The following is a 17,867-nucleotide window of genomic DNA, read 5'->3' on the forward strand; positions in this document are numbered from 1 at the left end:
TGGTAGAAGTGAAATTGACAAGAGAAGTTGCAGAGATGAAATCTACAAAAGATGTTGCAGAGGTGAAATCTACAAGAGGTATTAGCGAGGTGAAATTGACAGGCTTTAGCAAAAGCTTGGACATGGGGGAAGAGGGTGTGGTGAGAGAGATTAAGCATCCGGGATGTCTCCTAGGTTGGGAGCCTGAGGGATTAGGAGGAGAGTGGTGCCCTCTACAGTAATACAGAACTTGGAGAAGGGCTTGGGGGAAGGATAATGGATTCTGTTTGGGATATACTGAGTTTAAGATATCTGTAGGATATCCAGTTTGAGATGACCCGAAGGCAGTTGGAGTTGAGGGATTGGAGGTCAGCAGAGAGATCAGGGCAGGATAGGTAGATCTAAGAATCATCAGCACAGAGATGGTAATTAAATCCATGGGGGCTAGTGAAATCACCATGTGAGAGTATAGAAGAGAAGAGGGCCCAAGACAAACCTCTGTGGGATATCTATGGTTAGAGGGTATGATCTGGAAGAGGCCAGTGAAGGTGTGGTCAGAGAGGTGGGAGGAGAACCAGGAAGGGGGTTTTATCCCTCAAACTGCTAGTCACTTCACATCTCTGGGTCTCACCCCATTTGTGAGTTAAGGACCCTGACCTCTCTAAGGTAATCAACATCACAGCCCCTACGTTTTCTAGTTCTAGGATTCAGGCCACAGTTTTGCAAGGCTCGTGTTGCCTTCAGTGGAGCCAGAGCACATTTTCAATTCAACAATATCTCTTCAGCACCTGCTGTGTCACAAAGGTGCACGCTTGGTACCAAGAATACAAAGATGAAAACAATACATTTTCTTCCCCCAAAAAGCTTACATTCTACTGGGGAGACAGGAAGGGAAAACACGACCTACCTGTAAACAAGAGTGAAACAAGATGGGGGATGGTGCAAGCCCCAGCTACCAGGGGATGTTCCAGAAACGACAAGGAATTAACTTGGCTCTCACTGGATCTGAGGCCTGGAGTCCAAAATCCCCACTTGGTTTTCTTCATCCTTGCTTGTCCTTCCAGTGAAACTTCTCATCAAAATATATTTTTCTCCCAAGAAGGACAAATATTGACATTCTTGGCGGTAACTCATAGGATTTTGTTTAATTTTCTTTTTTATCCTGAACTTAAATATCAACAAACACAAACATCTCAATATGCGAAGGACAAAAAGAGGATTGTTTATGAACACCTGGACTTCTGTTACATACAATTGTTTGGATAGTTTTAATGTCTATTAAATTCTAAAAAGTAGTGACAAAATTGCCACTTAATTCATAGGTTTTTCAGTCCATGTGCTACAGCAGTCATGGAATTGACTTCCAATTCAATACTGGAGCCAGCGGCTCCTTCTGGTTGGTCATGCAGCATGCAGTTGGTCATGTGGTCTCCACTATCATGAAATGAATGGATTAAGACCTTGGAACCAACTGGCTGAAGGTTGCTGTGACTTGTCACCTCTGTGGGTGTTTCTTCTTTCCAGGTGGTAAAAGCATGCAATGAGGGTGTCAGAAAGATGAGTCGGACAGAACAGATGATTAGTATTCAGAAGAAAATGGAATTTAAGATCAAGGTACAGTTACTTTCCATATTCCTCTCCCAAGGGCTGCATAAATACTATAAATTTCTTTGTATATATTTGCTTGCATATTGTTTCCTCTGTTAGATTGTAAGGGGCTTTTTGTTTCTTTTTGTAACCTCATCATTTAGCACAGTGCCTGGCACATAGTAGAAAGTTAATAAATGTTTGTTAATTGATTAATAATCCTTCCCAATCTATCCAGCCTTGCGCCCTGTCGAGGCTATCCTAAGTAATTCCATTCAATATCTCATGTTGTATCAGACTAACTGAAGGAAGAGTCAGCATGCTAACTTTGGTGTGATTCCTTAAAGAACCCCTTGCTTCCCCTCTACTTCCTCACTCCCAATTCACTGCTTCTCTTTTCATTTGTGCTGCAGTGATTTTGTTTGTGCAAGTGCTTTTCAATTTTGTAAAACCTGTTCGTTTCATTTCACAGCAGGAACTCTAGATAGCATTGTCCCCATCATACAGATGAGGGAACTAAACTCCAGAGCTGTTCAGTGATTTGTCCATGTTCACAAAGCTAGTAGGTATCTGAGATAGAATGTCAAGTCTAGTGTTCTTTCCTTGACGTTTGAAAGCAGTGAGTGAGCAACGAGTCATAGGACCTGAGTTTGAATTTTGATTCTGACAATTACTACCTTGTGACCCGGATCAATTCACTTCATCTCTCTAGGGCTAAGTTTCTTCACCAGTCCTAAGTCCATGATGCCTACAGGTGGGGTCACTTTTTGTGAACCAGCCCAATCTGACCTTTCCAGAACGATGTCATTGTCCCATGATGTAAGGGGTTTGTGGCATTGACCCCCTGACATGTTCTAACCTGTCCTTTGTCTCTTTCTCTCAGTCTGTGCCCATTATCTCTCACTCCCGCTGGCTACTGAAGCAAGGAGAACTACAGCAGATGTCTGGCCCTAAAACATCCCGAACCCTTCGGACCAAAAAACTCTTCAGAGAAATCTATCTCTTCCTTTTCAATGATCTGCTTGTGATCTGCAGGCAAATTCCCGGGTGAGTCTAAAATATGAAAAGAGGAAGAATGCAGAGCCTGGAAGCCCTAGACCAGTGAGTTCAGCATCCATCCCCAAGAAAACTATGCAGCAGATGGTTAAACCAGTGGCTTATGAGCACTTGGAAAGAGGAATGAGTGTGGGGCAGTGAGGTGGCACAGTAAATAGAGCACTGAGTTCAAATCCGGCCTCACACTTGACGCAAAACTAGCCATGTGGCTTTGGGCAAGTCACTTAACCCCAACTGCCCTGCCTCCCCCCCTCCAAAAAAGAGAGAAAGAGAGGAATGAGTGATCATTTGGAGCCACTTGGAGCTCACAGAGAAGAAATCATATCCGACTTAATCACATGTCCTTTTTGACAGTCGTTCAATAAGTACTTGTTAACCAGCTAGTGAGTTACATTGTGCTCAGTGCTGGAGATACAAAGAAAAAAATGTACCTGTCCTCAAGGAGCTTACCTTTTATTGGGGCAATACTATATGCTTATATAAGTATGTAACATATATTATACATAACTATTCCATTATTTAACTTTACTAGCTTATATAATTGTATTTAATATTCTATTAATATCATTGTTAATATATAATATTGTCTATAGTATAATATTACTTAATAAGTATTAAAATTAATATTATATTTATATGCTCAGTGCCTGGCACACAGTAAGTCCTTAATAATTTTTCTTGATTGACACACACACACATTAAATCTATGAATACTAGAGAATGAGAGGAGTCACTGTCAACATTAAACGGGGGATCACAGAGGGTGAGGCTTGAGCTGAGGAAGGAGAGAACTGCAGGCAGACAGGCACAGAGATGGGAGATGGATAGTGAAGCAGGAGCAGGAAGGCCAGTCTGGAAGGAGAGTGATGCGTGTGAGGGCCAGAGAGGCGGGCTGGAGCCAGGTCCTGAAGGACACTCAATGCCAAATGAAGAGCTGGTGTTTGACCCTGGAGGTGGCAGACAACAGTGGATGCTACGGGTGCTGCTCTGGCAGTTGTGTGCCAGGGCACTGGGAAGTCAATGGAGAGGATATACATTTTTTTTTAAAGATTTCAATTTAAAAGCTTTTCACAAGACATAGTGTGTAAGGCCCAAGGGGATCATCTCCAGGTGAGGGAGCAGCGGCCTCCGTTCTGTGAGGGCAGGGGGTGTCTACCCCAAGTGCGTGAAGACTTTCCTTGTGGAATGGGTGAATGAGATGAGTTTGCTTCAACAGCCGCGAAGCGGGCGCTGTGCTTGGAGCTTGGTCGCTGCATCCCAGCGACGCACTAATCATCCTGACCTTTGTCCTGCCAGTGGCTCTGCTAACTCTTGAGAAGAGAGAGAGGCTGCTCACTCTGCTTCGTAATCTAATTCATGCTCCCGGCAAGATGTCATTGGTCCCCTTAGAACCGCTTGCTTCCTCTCTACTCCCCCACCCCCAGTTCACTGCTTCTCTTTTCATTTGGGCTGCACTGATTTTGTTTGTGCAAATGCTTTGGAACAATGAACAACACCCAGAGGGAAGGTTTGAGCAAAGGAGCGGGTGACAGGACACGACCAGAGTGGAATGAGGGAAGGCAGGATTGCCTGGCAAAGATGTCAGAGATCCAAGCTGCGCTCCAGCCTCCACTGCGCTGGGCGGGAAGGGGGGCGGGGAGGCATTCAGCACTTATTAAGCACCAGCTTGAGGCACTGGGGATAGAAAGGCAAAAGGGAAATGAGCCCTGCCCTCAAGGAGCTTGCATTCCAGTGGAGGGGATGTGTACATATGAATGCACATACCAGAGAATACAGGTGGTTAGGGAGGGAGGGCCCAGTGAGCAGCTCAGGATGTCAGGAAAGACCTCACATGGAAGGTGACACTTGAGCTGAGTCCTGAAAGAAGCCTCGGATTCCAAGAGGCAGAGGTGAGGAGGAGGGGCATGCCAGGCAGGGGGCCCAGCTTGTGCAAAGGCATGGCCCCAGTAAATAATTGCTCTGACCCCTCGTCCCCAGGGACAAGTACCAGGTGTTTGACTCAGCTCCTCGGGGCCTCCTTCGGGTGGAGGAGCTGGAGGACCAAGGGCAGACTTTGGCCAATGTCTTCATCCTGAGGCTGCTTGAGAATGCCGATGACCGGGAAGCCACGTACATGCTGAAGGCCTCGTCCCAGTGAGTACCAAGGCCTGTTGGCCTGCCCTGTGTGCCTGGACATCTTTTCCATCAGAGGTCTTGTCCACCAGACAGTCCCCACTGAGACCCAGAAAATGGCCCCAGGAAATGGGATTTGCCCTGTTCAGGAGATATTCCTTCTCTCCCCTCCCCTTGGCTGTACCTTCCTCTTTTCCCATTCTCCCTGGCCCCTAAAGACCAGCAGAGCAGGTGGAAGGCTGTCCTCAAGGTTGAAAAAGTAGTTAGATCACTATGGAATGGTAAGGGGATAAGGGCGCCCATCCAGTGTCTTTCTCCCCTAATTCCAACCGTGCCTGGAGGTTATTCAGCCCAGCACATGGATTCTTCAGAACCAATTTCCCATTAAACTTCCCTCACACACCTTACATTCCAGCCAAACTGTCCCATTTGCTTCTCCCCCTAAGTACTGTTCCATTTCCCACCTCCTTGCCTTTGCATGGGCTGTACCCCATGCCAGAATGCAATCTCCCTTCAACTCTGTGGCTTAGAATCGATAGCTTTCCTCAAAGTGCAGCTTCTGTTCAGCCTCCCGCATGTAGCCTCTCCTCATCCCCCCAGTAGCTAGTGCCCTATCCCCACCCTCCCCCAATTATTTTGTAAGTGCTTGTCTATGCAGATGTTGTTTCCTCCAGGAGAACAGAAGCGTTTTGAGTGCAGGGATCGTTTCATTCTTATAGGAAATGGGATAATACAGGGAAGGGAAAGCTGGGTCTGGACTTAGGAAGACCTGAATTCAAATCCTGCGGCAGGATTGGAAGCTAGTCAGTTCAGCTAACTAGCTGGTGCGACAGGGGACGAGTCACTTAACCTCTCTGCACTTAGTGACCTAAGCCACTTAGCATCAGTTTCCTCATCTGTAAAATGGGGGTAATAATGGCACCTACTTCCCATTGGTTGAGATCTAGGTAAAGTGCTTTGTGAACCTTAAAAATACTAGATGAATGCCAGTTGTTATTGTTCTGCTATCCCCGGAGCCTAGAACAGTGTCTGGCAAACAGTAGGTGCTTAATAAATGCTCATTGAACTGAATTAAACCTGGGTGAGAGCCTGCCTGGTTCACTGGCCTTTCCTCACAGTGTGGTGGGAAAAGCCTCAGATTCCCACCTGGGTCACTTCAGGCTAGTCTGGGCCTCAGTTTCCCCTTCTGTGAAGCAGTTGGGTTGGGCTAGACACCTCCAAGGGCCCTCCCAGCTCTGTTCTCTCCAGTCCCTTCCCCAGCTGCCCTCATCACCTGCAGCTGGAGGTGTCTACAGGGGCAGGGAAGCACGGGGAGAGGCTCAACTCCAGCCACCAAGCCTTTGCCATCTTGGTAAAGCTGGATGCCTGGTTCTCTTTGCCCTTTTGTAAAGACAGCTGCCAGGGCACCCACACCCATGCTGGGAAGCCCAGGCCTGTTTTTTAACCCCTCTCCCCATTGCACCTTTCCTCAGCTGTGATGAGTGTGAGCTGTGAGCACTAGCAGCAGCCCTGGAGAAGAGCATGGAGCCTTGTGCTGGGATTCAGAGCTGGGAGAGGCTGAGAACACAGAATGACCAAGTTCAGAGGAATCTTAGAACAGGGAATGCAAGAACCAGAAGGGGCCCTAGAACAGAGGAAGTTCTAGCCTTAAAAGGCAGACTATAGACTATCCAAGCTGGGAGGAACCCAGAACACATAAATGTACAAGCTGGGGAGACCTAGAACACAGCATGTGCGAGCTGGGGGGGGGGGGAACCTGAACAGAGAAGGCAAAGCTGGGAGGGAACCTAGAACAGAAATGGCAAAGCTGGGGAGGGCCTAGAACAGAGATGGCAAAGCTAGGGGTGACCTAGAACAGAGATGGCAAAGCAGGGGGACCTAGAACAGAGATGGCAAAGTGGGGGGGACCTAGAACAGAGATGGCAAAGCTGGGGGGGACCTAGAACAGAGATGGTAAAGCTGGGAGGGAACCTAGGCTGCAGATTGAGGAATGTGTGAGCTGAAGGGACCTCAGAAGCCAGCGAGTCCAAGCCCCTCACTTTACAGAGAAGGAAACTGAGGCTCATAGAGTGGAAAGACTCCCCCAAAGGCTCACAGGGCATAAGTGGCAGAAGCTGAGCTTGAGTCAAAGCCTCCTCTCTCCGCACTGTTCCGGAGGCCATTGCCTGGGCCAGGCCATCGGCCACAGCTTCTCCCAGGTCCTAAGGCTGACAGATTGCCAAGGGCAGGCAGTAGAGAGAGCATCGTGGGGGGCTCCCACAAGCATCTCCAGTTACTTGTACACCTATTACAGATGGGGGGGAGGGGGCCCGCCGCAGTGCAAGATGTAGACAGCTCGCCGGCCCCAGGAAGACAAGCTGAGCCAGGCTTGGCCCTGAGAGAAGCCGTGTGGGCAGTCTGGGGGGCTGTGGTCCAGCAGTCCCCGTCCCCCCACGTTTCCCCAGAGCTGTGGTGTGTCTCTCTGCCCTCACAGAAGCGAGATGAAACGCTGGATGACCTCCCTGGCCCCAAACCGGAGAACGAAGTTTGTTTCCTTCACATCAAGACTGCTGGGTGAGCGCTCCTAGACCCCTCTGATGCTGCTCCTCCCTGTGTCCTTTCAATGGAAAGCTTGGCTTAGGGTGCCATGTTGGAACTGAGTGTCTATGGAAGCTTATAGGCCCTGATGATGAGGGGTCAAGGGGCCACGGAGTTCAGGGAGTCCCTGGAAAGCAGTCTGGAAGGAATTCACAGACTCGAGCATTCTCTAAGTCAAGGTGCTAAAGATTTATTGTTAGGCTTTGCAGCAGGCAGGAGTTCTTAGGGAACCTGCACCCTTAGAGGGGGTATATTATGGTTTATATAGGATAACTACAGTGAAATCTGTGCCAAATGTGCTAACTAGGTGAGTCAGGGCGGGATTAGGGGGGAGTTAAGGAGTAGGCAGTTCTTAAAGGAACATGCACTTTGTAGGCCTGTTACCCAGAATTCACTGGGAAATAGCCCAAGGCGGTCTGCATGAAGGAGTGGTTTTAGGCTTGAAACTAAGTCAGCTAAGTCAGGGCTGACCAAGCTGCCACCCATCAGTGGCATGTTTGACAAGATGGATGTCGGGAGTTTAGTGTGTCCCAAGCTAAGGAGGGATTCAGGATGTGTGTAATGAGCCAGGGAGTGCACATATGACTGAGACTGGGGTACATATGACAGGTATGACCCTGTCTGCTGCCACTTCAGCCAGGACACAGCTGGGACAGACGACTAAATTCCCTAAGTGCAGCTGGCACTGTGTCGGGAAGAGAGAAGTATTTTCCTAGGGCTGCTGCCCTTGTGCTAGAAACTGTCTGAGACAGTTTGAGGCCAGGGAGAGATAGGGTTTTGGAACTGGACATGATTTTACAAACTGTGGTTCAAGGACAGGCACCCAAGCACCCCATCAGTGAGAGCGCCCAAGTCCTGCTGAAGGAAGCACTTGGTTTGGGATGTACAAAGGGAGTCCTTTATATAAGTTACGTCGATGCCTCTTATTTTTACATCACAGACGTTGACAGGACAGCCCACCACCCTCTTCCTCCTGAGTGTCTTCCCTTGTATTGCTGTGAAGTGACAGTGTCTAACAGAGTATTCGGCTTTCCACACCCATGGAAGGGAGGGTGGTTTACTCAGATCAGTGTGACATGGACCCCTTGGGCAGCCTGGTCAAGTCCACAGAACTCTTCCCTGACTCACATGCTAAAGTGCACAAATCAAAATACATGGGGTCACAAAGGAAATCAGTTATATTCACATATATAATATTCGTTTGCCAAAAACCAAAATTCCATTGATGCCAGGTTCAGCATCCCCAAGTTAGAATGAGGCAGACAGTATTTTTCTTCAGACAGTATTTCAGGGGATAAAGGGCTCCTAAAGCTTCTTTATAGGACTAGACTATCAGGCTCCAGGGAGATTTTACCTTCTGGAGCTTTGATGCAGAACTGGCCTTAGGGGCAGGAGACCCGAGTTCGCATCTTCCCATTAGACTCTGAGCAGATCCCTTGCCCTCAGTGCCCCTGGCTGCTCCCTCAGGCCAGAAGTATCAGAGCAGGGGTCCATCTATGTAATGGACATAGAGGAAGCATCTTCACCAGAAGGTGCCCACACCATTTGAATGAAATCACTGGTCTAACGACCATAAAATGTCTAACATCCTTTTTAAGGCCTTGAACAAGAAATGTTTTCATGGATGCTTGGACAAAAGGAGGAATAAGCAAGAAATGTCAGATAATTGGAAGTCTTAAGGGATAAAATATAGTTCTTGAAATTCAGTGGCAAGGGCCTGAGGTGGGGCCAGCTGGACCCGCTCTAGCCAGAGTCAGGCAGGCTCCAGAGGCCGATCTCCCACTTGGGTAATCTGCTCTGGGCTCAAAGGCCCTTCACGAAGCTCATGAAATGCGTAAGAACCCAGAGAGTGTGTGACCGTGGGTAAGCCATGTCACCTCTGTTTGCCTTAATCCCCTGGAGAAGTAAATCACAAACACTCTAGTATCTTTGCCAAGAAAATCCCATGAACAGTATGGTCTGTGGGGTCATGAAGAATCAGACCGGCACCAACAGCATAGAAACCTAGCTTTAAAATCAGAAGGCCTTGGAGGTCACCCACTGAAGAAACAGGCCCAGTGTCATTGTAGGAATACAGGTTTGGGAGGTTACCTTGCCCACCCTCTTCATTCTATCAATGAGTAAACTGATGCCCAGGGTCGCAGAGGTGGTGACAGACGGCATTTGGACCCAGAGCGTCTGACTCCAGAGCCAGGGTTTTTCCCCTGGGCCTCCCACAAGGCACCTGTGTTGCAGTGCCTGCTCTGCGGCCTTGGGGGAGGAAAGGGCCTTCAAACTGCCTCCCTTCAGGGAGCCCGAGATACATTTCTTTTCCTTCAGCTCGCAGGAAGAAAGCTCTTGGCTCAGCCTTGCCAAGGCCATCGATCTTGGGACCTTTGCCCACAATCAGAGTTTTCCATTGCTACCTGTGACTTGACATTTTATTGGTCTAGAAGCTCTCCTTGGCCCTCCCCTCCACCTGCCCTGGGCTCAGAAGGCCTGCTGCAGGCTGGGGCTCCAGAGAGAGTCTGGAACATTCTGAATAAAAGCCTCCACCTTTTCTCTGCCCTTCCTCTGACAGACTGCCCCCAGGTACAGTGTGTCCACCCCTATGTCGCTCAGCAGCCGGATGAGCTGTCCCTGGAGCTGGCTGACATTCTGAACATCCTCGAAAAGACAGAAGATGGTGAGTACCATACCAGCATGGGGACTTGCCCCCAGGCCTGTCTAGACTGCCCATCACATATCTATACCACCCACACCCTGTGTCTATACTGCCCACATCATGTGTCTACACCACCCATCCCCTAGCCTTCTGAAAGTGTTCTCCTGGCTGTTACCTCAGTGACTCAGATGACCACTCCTCTCTCTGATTGACAGAGCAGGAAACTGAGGCCAGGGGGTGGCCAGTTGCCTAATATAATGATCCTTACATTTCTCCAGCATCTGTGCTTCACGTCCATTCTATTAGCCTCACACCAGCCCTGGGAGGGTGGTGATCTGTTTAACATAGAGAGGAAACTGAGGCCCAGAGAGGTCACAAGAGGCTTGCCATGGGGTCTCACTAGTAATGTCTGAGGGAGGATTTGAACCCAGATCTTTCCACCTCTAAGGCCAGTGTTCTTTCCACTCAGCAATGCTGCCTCCCAGCCTCACACATCTCCTTAAAGATAGAGCTGGGTCTCCTACTTTGCCAGCCTTGTGTTCATAGATGGCCCAGATCTCGGCCTCGATACAAAGAGAGACCGCTCGCAACTGCATCTGCTGCTGCTTCACCTTCCTGGGAAGGGGCTTGGCCAGCTGATTTTTGTTTGGGTTGAGATCTGGGCCCTTGCTTTTGTTGGTGTAGGGAACCCCGAGTATGGGAATTCCCTCCCTCAGTACAGATGGGCCCTGCTCTCAGAGAGCTGCCTGGGCCACTGAGGGGTCCAATGCTCTTCCCAGGCTCAGAGCCGGGTGTGTCAGAAGCAGGATTTGAACCCAGGTTTAGCTTTAATGCTTCCTGCAGCTGCTGAGGAGGTGTAAGAGCAATAACACCAGCACACAGAAGGTCTGCTTTTCTAAAGGAAAGACAGCTTCAAAGGGGTCAGCAATCTTACTTTAATTAAACAGTACATGGGGCGGCCAGGTGGCTCAGCAAGTAAGAGCACCAGCTCCAGTGTTGGGATGACCTCGGGATCAAATCCGGGCTCAGATACTCAGCACCACACCCAGAAATAACTGGCCGTGTAACCTTGACCAAGTTACTTAGCCCCAATTGCTTTAAAAATAATAATAATAATAATAATTAAACAGTACAGCCAGATAAGTAGGAAGAAGCGAGTATCCAAGAAAGAACCCCATAGACAGGGCTCCAACTGTCTGAACAGAGTAAGAGGCACCGAATCACCAGACCAGGAAGCACCAACATCTGGCTCTCAGAGTTGGGGGCTCCTTATCAACGGCTACCTAGAGTCTGGTCTGGCCAAAAAGCAAAGAAGTATTCTTCCCATGAGTGAGCCCCCAAGTAAGATGCCACCTCCCAGTAGATAAAGTTTTCAAATAATCGGCTCAGAGCCAGAAGGCATCACAACCCAGGTGACTCAGTGCCAAAAGGTGTGAAAGCCTCCCGTAAGCAAGCCTCCCCAGGCAAGGCAATATATGGGCTCTCGTGACTCAGGATGTGTCCCAGCTATGAACTGGGCTGGAGCGCAAAGCAGCAAGACACCCACAGTAGACATAGCTGTTTACGCCTGGGACACGCGGTCGTGGCCACATGGACCCATTAGCCCTACACCAGGTCTTCCTGCCAGTGAGGCCGGCTCTCACATATCCAACACACCACGAATTCTGGAGGCAGCATTCATCTTAATTAATTAACGCCTTCTTTTCCCCTTATGTCAGGGTCTATGCTTGGGGTTGGGGAGACAAAAATTTAAAAAATGAACAGTCTTTACAGTCAAGGAATTTATGTTCTGCTGGGAGAAAGGTGGGAAGGAAGCAGACCCAGATGAGGAGATTAAGAGGACTGATGTGAGAAGAGGATATTAGCTCCCTGAGGGCAGGAAGCATTTCACGTTTGTCATTGTATTTCTGGTGCTTGGTGTGGAGTGAAAAGAAATTAGAAATGATTATATTTTTGTAATAAGGATAACATGTTATACAACATAATTCTCATATGTTTTATATAAGGTTATATACTAATTATATATAATTATAAATATTATTGTTTTTATTAATTCTTGTTGATTGATCGATGGGATTATTGATTAATTGATGGGAAAGTGCTCTAGGAGAATTTAAGAAGAAAGAGAAGGGGGGTTTCGGCAGGGGACACAGGAGTCACCAATTCCATCCATAAGCTTGTAAGTGCCTAATAGGGGAACTGTGCTAGGGGAGAATGCAAAAACAAGCCAGACAGTGCCTGCCCTCTGGAGCTTACATTCTGTCAGGGGATGTGACACATCCATTTATAAATATATACTTAGGGCCCTTCCTCGGGTTAGTCAAATACCCCAGAGTAATTCTGGGGGGGAAGGCACCAGGCAGGGCTTCCCGTGGAAGGTGGAACCTGTGCTAAGTCTTGAAGGAAGCCAGGGACTCCACGAAACGGAGGTAAGGAAGGATGGGAGGCACAGCCTGTGCAAAGTCCTGGAGGTGGGAGATGACAGAGTGCTGTGTACAGGTAGGGCAAGTAGGCCTGTTTGGTGGGAACTTTGAGTGTAGGAGGGGAGTGATGTGTGATGGGGCTAGAAAAGGAGACTGGAGTCCCAGGTGTGTCTCTGCATCCTGTCAGTCCAGTTTACACTGTGTCATGTGAGGAAGCTGCCTCTGGGGAAGTGTGTCTTGGAGCACCTCCTTGCCTTGCATTCCTTGACCGGCTTTGTCTGGGGTGGACCCAAGGCCCGGAGCCGTTCCTGCTCACTCTTCTCTGGACGCCCTCCAAGCTTAGCAATGTCCTCTCTAAAATTCAGCCCCAGAACTGCAGCCTGCTCTGGGTGTGGTCTGCCCAGGGCAGAGTGACAGGGGTGGGTCATCGCCCTGCCTCCCTCAGGGCAGCCCCAGACCCGCCAGCTTTGGGAGCTGCCCCATCCCACAGTCTCTAGGCTTTGTCACTAACACCAGCATCAATAACATTTCTCCTCTGCCCTCCTGCTGTGCCACCCATCATCCGCGTGTCCCTGGGCAAACCATATCCCCTTCCTAAAAAGTAAGGGTCAAACAGGATGCCTCGAGCCCCCTCCACTCCAGGTCTGTGGTCCTGTGACCTCTCTGAGCCTCAAATTCCTCATCTGTAAAACGGGTGGTTAGACTAGATGGCCTCAAGCCCTCTCCAGGCTAGGTCTATGAGTCTTTGAATAAATGTTTGCTGAGTTAAATCACTCGCCCATTTTGCAACAGCCAAGACCACTTAGCTTTATCCTTCCTACTTGTCTCCCATTTTCTTCCTTCCTCTTTCCTGTTCCTCATCTTCCCTTCCTCCCATTTTCCTGCCTTGCTTGGCATGAGCATGGGGTGAGTTTGGGGAAGATTTTGTTTTAAGCTAGGAGGACCATGAAGTGCTTTGTGACCTTGGTTAAGTCACTTTCCTCTGTGATCCTCCGTTTCCTCGTCTGTAAAATGTCAGAGTTGGGCTGAATGGTCCCTAAGATCCTTTCCAGGTCTGATATTCTGGGGAGATAGCAGTCTCCCCGTCCCAGACATCTTCTGTCGAAGCCCAGATGACCCCTTGTCAGGGACATTAGAGAGGGGATTCGGGGCTGGGGATGGGACGGACAATGTCCATTCCAACCTTGGGATGACATGAAACAGCCATCCCCATGTGAATGGCCCATCCTGGTAGATAGTGAGTTCCCCGTGCCTGAAGGTCTCCAAGCAGAGACCAATCTCGAGGCCCTCCCCAAGGCTGGTATTTCTTGGTCACCAGCACTCTCTGCTGGCCACGTCATGCAATAGCACCAGACCTTTGCTACTGAGATGCTTTCATTCCATTATCCCAGCTGCCTTGGATTAGCTTTTTTTACTCCTGTTTTTGCCCCTTAGCTTTTTTTGCTTTTATTTTTCATTGTTAATTAAGATTATTAAGAATCTCTACCGTGGGGCCCTGGAGTTCATAGAATCCTAATTTTATAAATGAGGAAATTTGGGCCAGAAAGCCCAAGTGCCCAGGCTGGCAGGGAAACAGCTCAGAGACCCTCTCGTCCAACCTCCTCCTTTTACAGATGAGGAAACTGAGGCCCAGGGAGACAAAGTAACGTGCCCAAGGTCACACATGGAGCAGGTGTGAGAGACTGGTCCTCTGAGGCCAGGGCTCCTTTAGCTCACAACACACTAACTCCTCCTGGGACATTCACTGCCCACACAGGGGGTGTTATCTGCACTTTTAAATGAGGAAACTGAGTTTCCTGCTAGCCAGCAGGGCCCAGACACAAACCTGGCTCTTCGTTCCAAAGCTAATTCTCCTACTTCTCCCCATAGCTGGGCTACATGATACCCTCTTTGGCTTTCTTTTGCCCCGAATTCCCTAGGTTTTCATTTGAAACTCATCGCTTTTCTTCCCCTTTCTCCTTGACGTCTTCCTCCCAACCCCATAGGTTGGATTTTTGGGGAGCGCCTTCACGACCAAGAAAGAGGCTGGTTCCCGAGCTCCATGGTGGAGGAGATTATGAACCCCAAGATCCGATCCCAGAATCTTAAGGAGTGTTTCCGGGTCCACAAGATGGATGACACCCAACGCAGCCAGAACAAAGACCGGAGGAAGCTGGGCAGCCGCAATCGGCAATGACCGCCCTCGAGCCCCGACCCCTGAGCCTAGGGATGCCAGGGCACCGAGTGGGACCTGGGATGCCTGGAGGACAAGGGAGAGATGGCAGAGTCGAGGGACAGAGAGAATAGAAGGGCTGGGCGGGGCGGCAGGGCACTGAGCGGGACCTGGGATGCCTGGAGGACAAGGGAGAGATGGCAGAGTCAAGGGACAGAGAGAATAGAAGGGCTGGACGGGGTGGCAGGGCGGGCTCTGATCTTTCCTTGTGTGGAAACCAAAGGGTTGCTGCTGTATTTACTGTGTACAGAAGTGTCCCCCCCCCACCCTTTCCCTTCCCACCACGTCAGCCACTCCTGGTCCTTCCAGCGGCAGATGCAATGGGGAGGGGGAGAGCAGAGAAATTCCCTTCTTTTCAGCTCATTTATAAACAGCAAGCCAGGTGGACTTTACACCGCACTGTATTACTGCCTTTCTCCCTGCCCGCCTCCCATCCCTTAATAAGTGTGAGAAACTTTTCACTGCATGGGCATGAGGAGACCCAGCACCCCGAGCATTCTCCCCTACCCACCACACTCCCTTCCCAGGACTTCGGAGAGGCAGCCAGCCTTCAGCCACCAAGGATGGTGCCGAGTACAATCGAGAAAAGGCACGGCCTGGTGGGAAGTGGTGCCTTTAAAAGAAGCCATTGTTAACCCTCGCACCCACAAGGATGCCCCAGGAACAGGCCCAAGGGCTCTAGTATTCGCCTTGGGGTGGAAATTTGGGCAGCACCAGGGCCCCATCCCTAGGTCACATTTGTGCAGTAGAAGGATGTTCCTTCGAGGCCCCTCCCCAGCATGCCATTGCCCCTTCTACAGAGGGGGCCCCACCTACTCCCTTTCTGTTACTTGTGAAGATGCAGAAACGTCACCAAGCCCAGGCCCCCCCACCCCCCACACTGAAGGCATCACCAGGGAGAAGAGTCAGATGCGGGTTTCCCCAGGCCCAAATCAGGCCTTTTGGGTGAAGTACCCAAGGAGGAGGGTCTGAGCCAGCTCCTCTCTCAGGGTTTTGTGGCTTATGGGACCCCCTAAGAGGATGGATTGGTGATGAAGCCACATGCTTCCTTCTGCTACCAAAGCCAACAGCTTGGACGTGCCTCATGATGCCACCACCAACTGGGGGAAACAGGGCATCTCCCCTCTCCCCAGTGCAAAGGACCAGTCTGAGACCTCAGGCTCAGCCAGGGGCCAGCCTTCTCAGATGTGGGGATCACATGTCTAAGGAACTGTGGATATGACACAGGATCGCATGACCGCCCATGCATGTTCTGACCTTCCCGGGGAGGGGACAGCCCTGGTTTGGGCTGCATGTCCACCTGTCGCTCCTCTGAGCCATCTTCCGAGGGGAGAGGCTCTGGCTTAGGGTTTAGAATACAGAGCCTTTTGGGAGAATACTGGGATCCACCAATGTGTCTGTTGGTTCCTGCCTCTCCTTGCCACCCATGTATATTTTAAATACCTTTTTTGTTTCATAAAATACATTACACATGGTGAAATTCGTGTGAAGTTGGCAAATTTGGGATGGGGAGTTGGGGTCCTTGGGTCAGTTCCTTCCATGGGCTGATAGAGGTGACTGGGCAGCCTGACGCATACAGAATAATGGGGGATCAGGAAGGTTCCATGAGAGCAAGGCTGCCGGGTGAAGCCTGCCGGTGGGGTGGGGGCTGGATTTCCAACCAAGGGAACATCGTCAGGACAGATCCTGAGGGAGGCGTTGTAAAGGGGATGATGAAGCCAACTGTCCCTGCGTCCTGAAGGGTCTTCAGGCACCTTCTGGTCCCACCCAGACCCAAATAAGACTGTGTTTGCTGCACCCTCCAGAGGGGTGATGCAACCTCCACTGGGAGATGGGGGCACACCACTACCGACCGGGAGCACCCGGTGTGCTGTCCATCCCTTGCGGTTAATTAGGAACACCCACCCCTGCCCAGTCTTTCATCTCTAAGCTGAATGCTCCCAGTTCCCTCGGCCAGTTCGGCTTGTCTCCTTCCTTCCTCCTTCCTTGTCTTCTGCATGTTCCTCCCGGCGTGTTCTTTCCCCCCCCCCCCCCACATAGGATTCTGGTCCCCTGATTAATCGTCGTGATACTAATTAGCAGTGGGACCCTCACTTCCTACATTCTGGATGCTAGTGGAGCTAAAGATCTCACAAATCAACCAATGATTAATCATTTATTAAGCACTTTCTATTTGCTTCTCGCTAAGCACTAAAGACAACAGACAAGAACCCAAACCAATCCCTGCCCACCAGGGGCTTACATTCTTAATGCACTCCACTGGCACCTTCTGGATGCACATGGAGCTCGCAGTCCACTGACCCCCCGATCTTTGTCAGATGAACTCTTCTCTAGCCCCATCTCAAGCATTTTTTAAAATTCAAAGGTAGAAATTAATATTTATGCATATTAAATGTCATCTTATTCTATTCAGCCCCTTATTCTCGCCTGTCAGTCTTCTTGGATCTCAATTCAGTCAACAGTAGTAGTAATAATAGCTAACAATGACGGAAATCCTTAAGTCTTACAAAGTACATTACATACATATGTATACAAATGTCCCAAATACACACATACATATGCCCTCAATACATCCATGTACCCCTAATCACATACATGTGTCCCCAATGAGTACACACACGTGCCATTGATACATATATGTCCCAAATACATATCCGTGTGTCCCCAACACATATATAAGACCCAAATACACGCACGCATGTGCTCCCAATACATACACACGTGTCCCCAATGCACACACATATATGTCTCCACACATACATATAGATGTCCCGAAGTCTTCGGACGGAGTTTAGCTATGAGAGTTCCTGAAACACTCGTCTCCTCTCTCCTGGTCACCATCGTTCGTCATCTGCCAAGTTAGGGGTCTTAGCTCTCCGTCCTCTCCAGTGGTGAGAGCAGTATTCCTGCCTTCATCCGGGCTTGGCTGGAGCCAGGGAAACAGGGCTGGGAAGACTGACTGGACTAGATTGTGGAGGGCTAGCCCTGAATGCCAGGCCGAGGAGGAGACTTTTTACCATAAGCATAAAGGCGCTTATGACAATGTTGTTATACAGGGATTAGTTTTTTGTTTTTTTTTTTAATTTTTTACTTAAAAGCAATTTCCAAGCAGGTCCATAAAGCCGGCCAAGAGAAGGAGGCAGAGAACCGGAGGTGTGTCCCACAGCTGGGGGGGGGGAGGTGCCTGTGTGGAGCTGGGGGGGATGGAGCCAGGAGGTAGAGAGACACCTGGCCTCCTGGAACCCTGTCACATGCCCTCCCCCCCCCCCCCCCGTCA

The 17,867-nt window shown here is 49.7% G+C and overlaps 1 protein-coding gene across 2 annotated transcripts in view; it reads left to right on the forward strand.

The window, feature by feature from the left end:
• Nucleotides 1-16,070, forward strand: part of NGEF (neuronal guanine nucleotide exchange factor) — an 88,351-nt gene extending 72,281 nt beyond the window's left edge. For both annotated transcript variants that reach the window (XM_069103242.1, XM_069103241.1), the window contains 6 exons: nucleotides 1,504-1,593; nucleotides 2,450-2,613; nucleotides 4,600-4,755; nucleotides 7,208-7,287; nucleotides 9,872-9,976; nucleotides 14,364-16,070. In XM_069103242.1, the coding sequence (XP_068959343.1) occupies nucleotides 1,504-1,593; nucleotides 2,450-2,613; nucleotides 4,600-4,755; nucleotides 7,208-7,287; nucleotides 9,872-9,976; nucleotides 14,364-14,554 (786 nt within the window). In that variant the 3' untranslated portion in view covers nucleotides 14,555-16,070. The remainder of the gene's footprint in view (nucleotides 1-1,503; nucleotides 1,594-2,449; nucleotides 2,614-4,599; nucleotides 4,756-7,207; nucleotides 7,288-9,871; nucleotides 9,977-14,363) is intronic.
• Nucleotides 16,071-17,867: the final 1,797 nt, after the last annotated feature.

The sequence above is a fragment of the Petaurus breviceps genome, unplaced genomic scaffold (assembly GCF_028583685.1).
Source record: "Petaurus breviceps papuanus isolate PSGF00001 unplaced genomic scaffold, PetGlider_PUasm1.0 567, whole genome shotgun sequence".
NCBI classification, from domain to species: domain Eukaryota; kingdom Metazoa; phylum Chordata; class Mammalia; order Diprotodontia; family Petauridae; genus Petaurus; species Petaurus breviceps.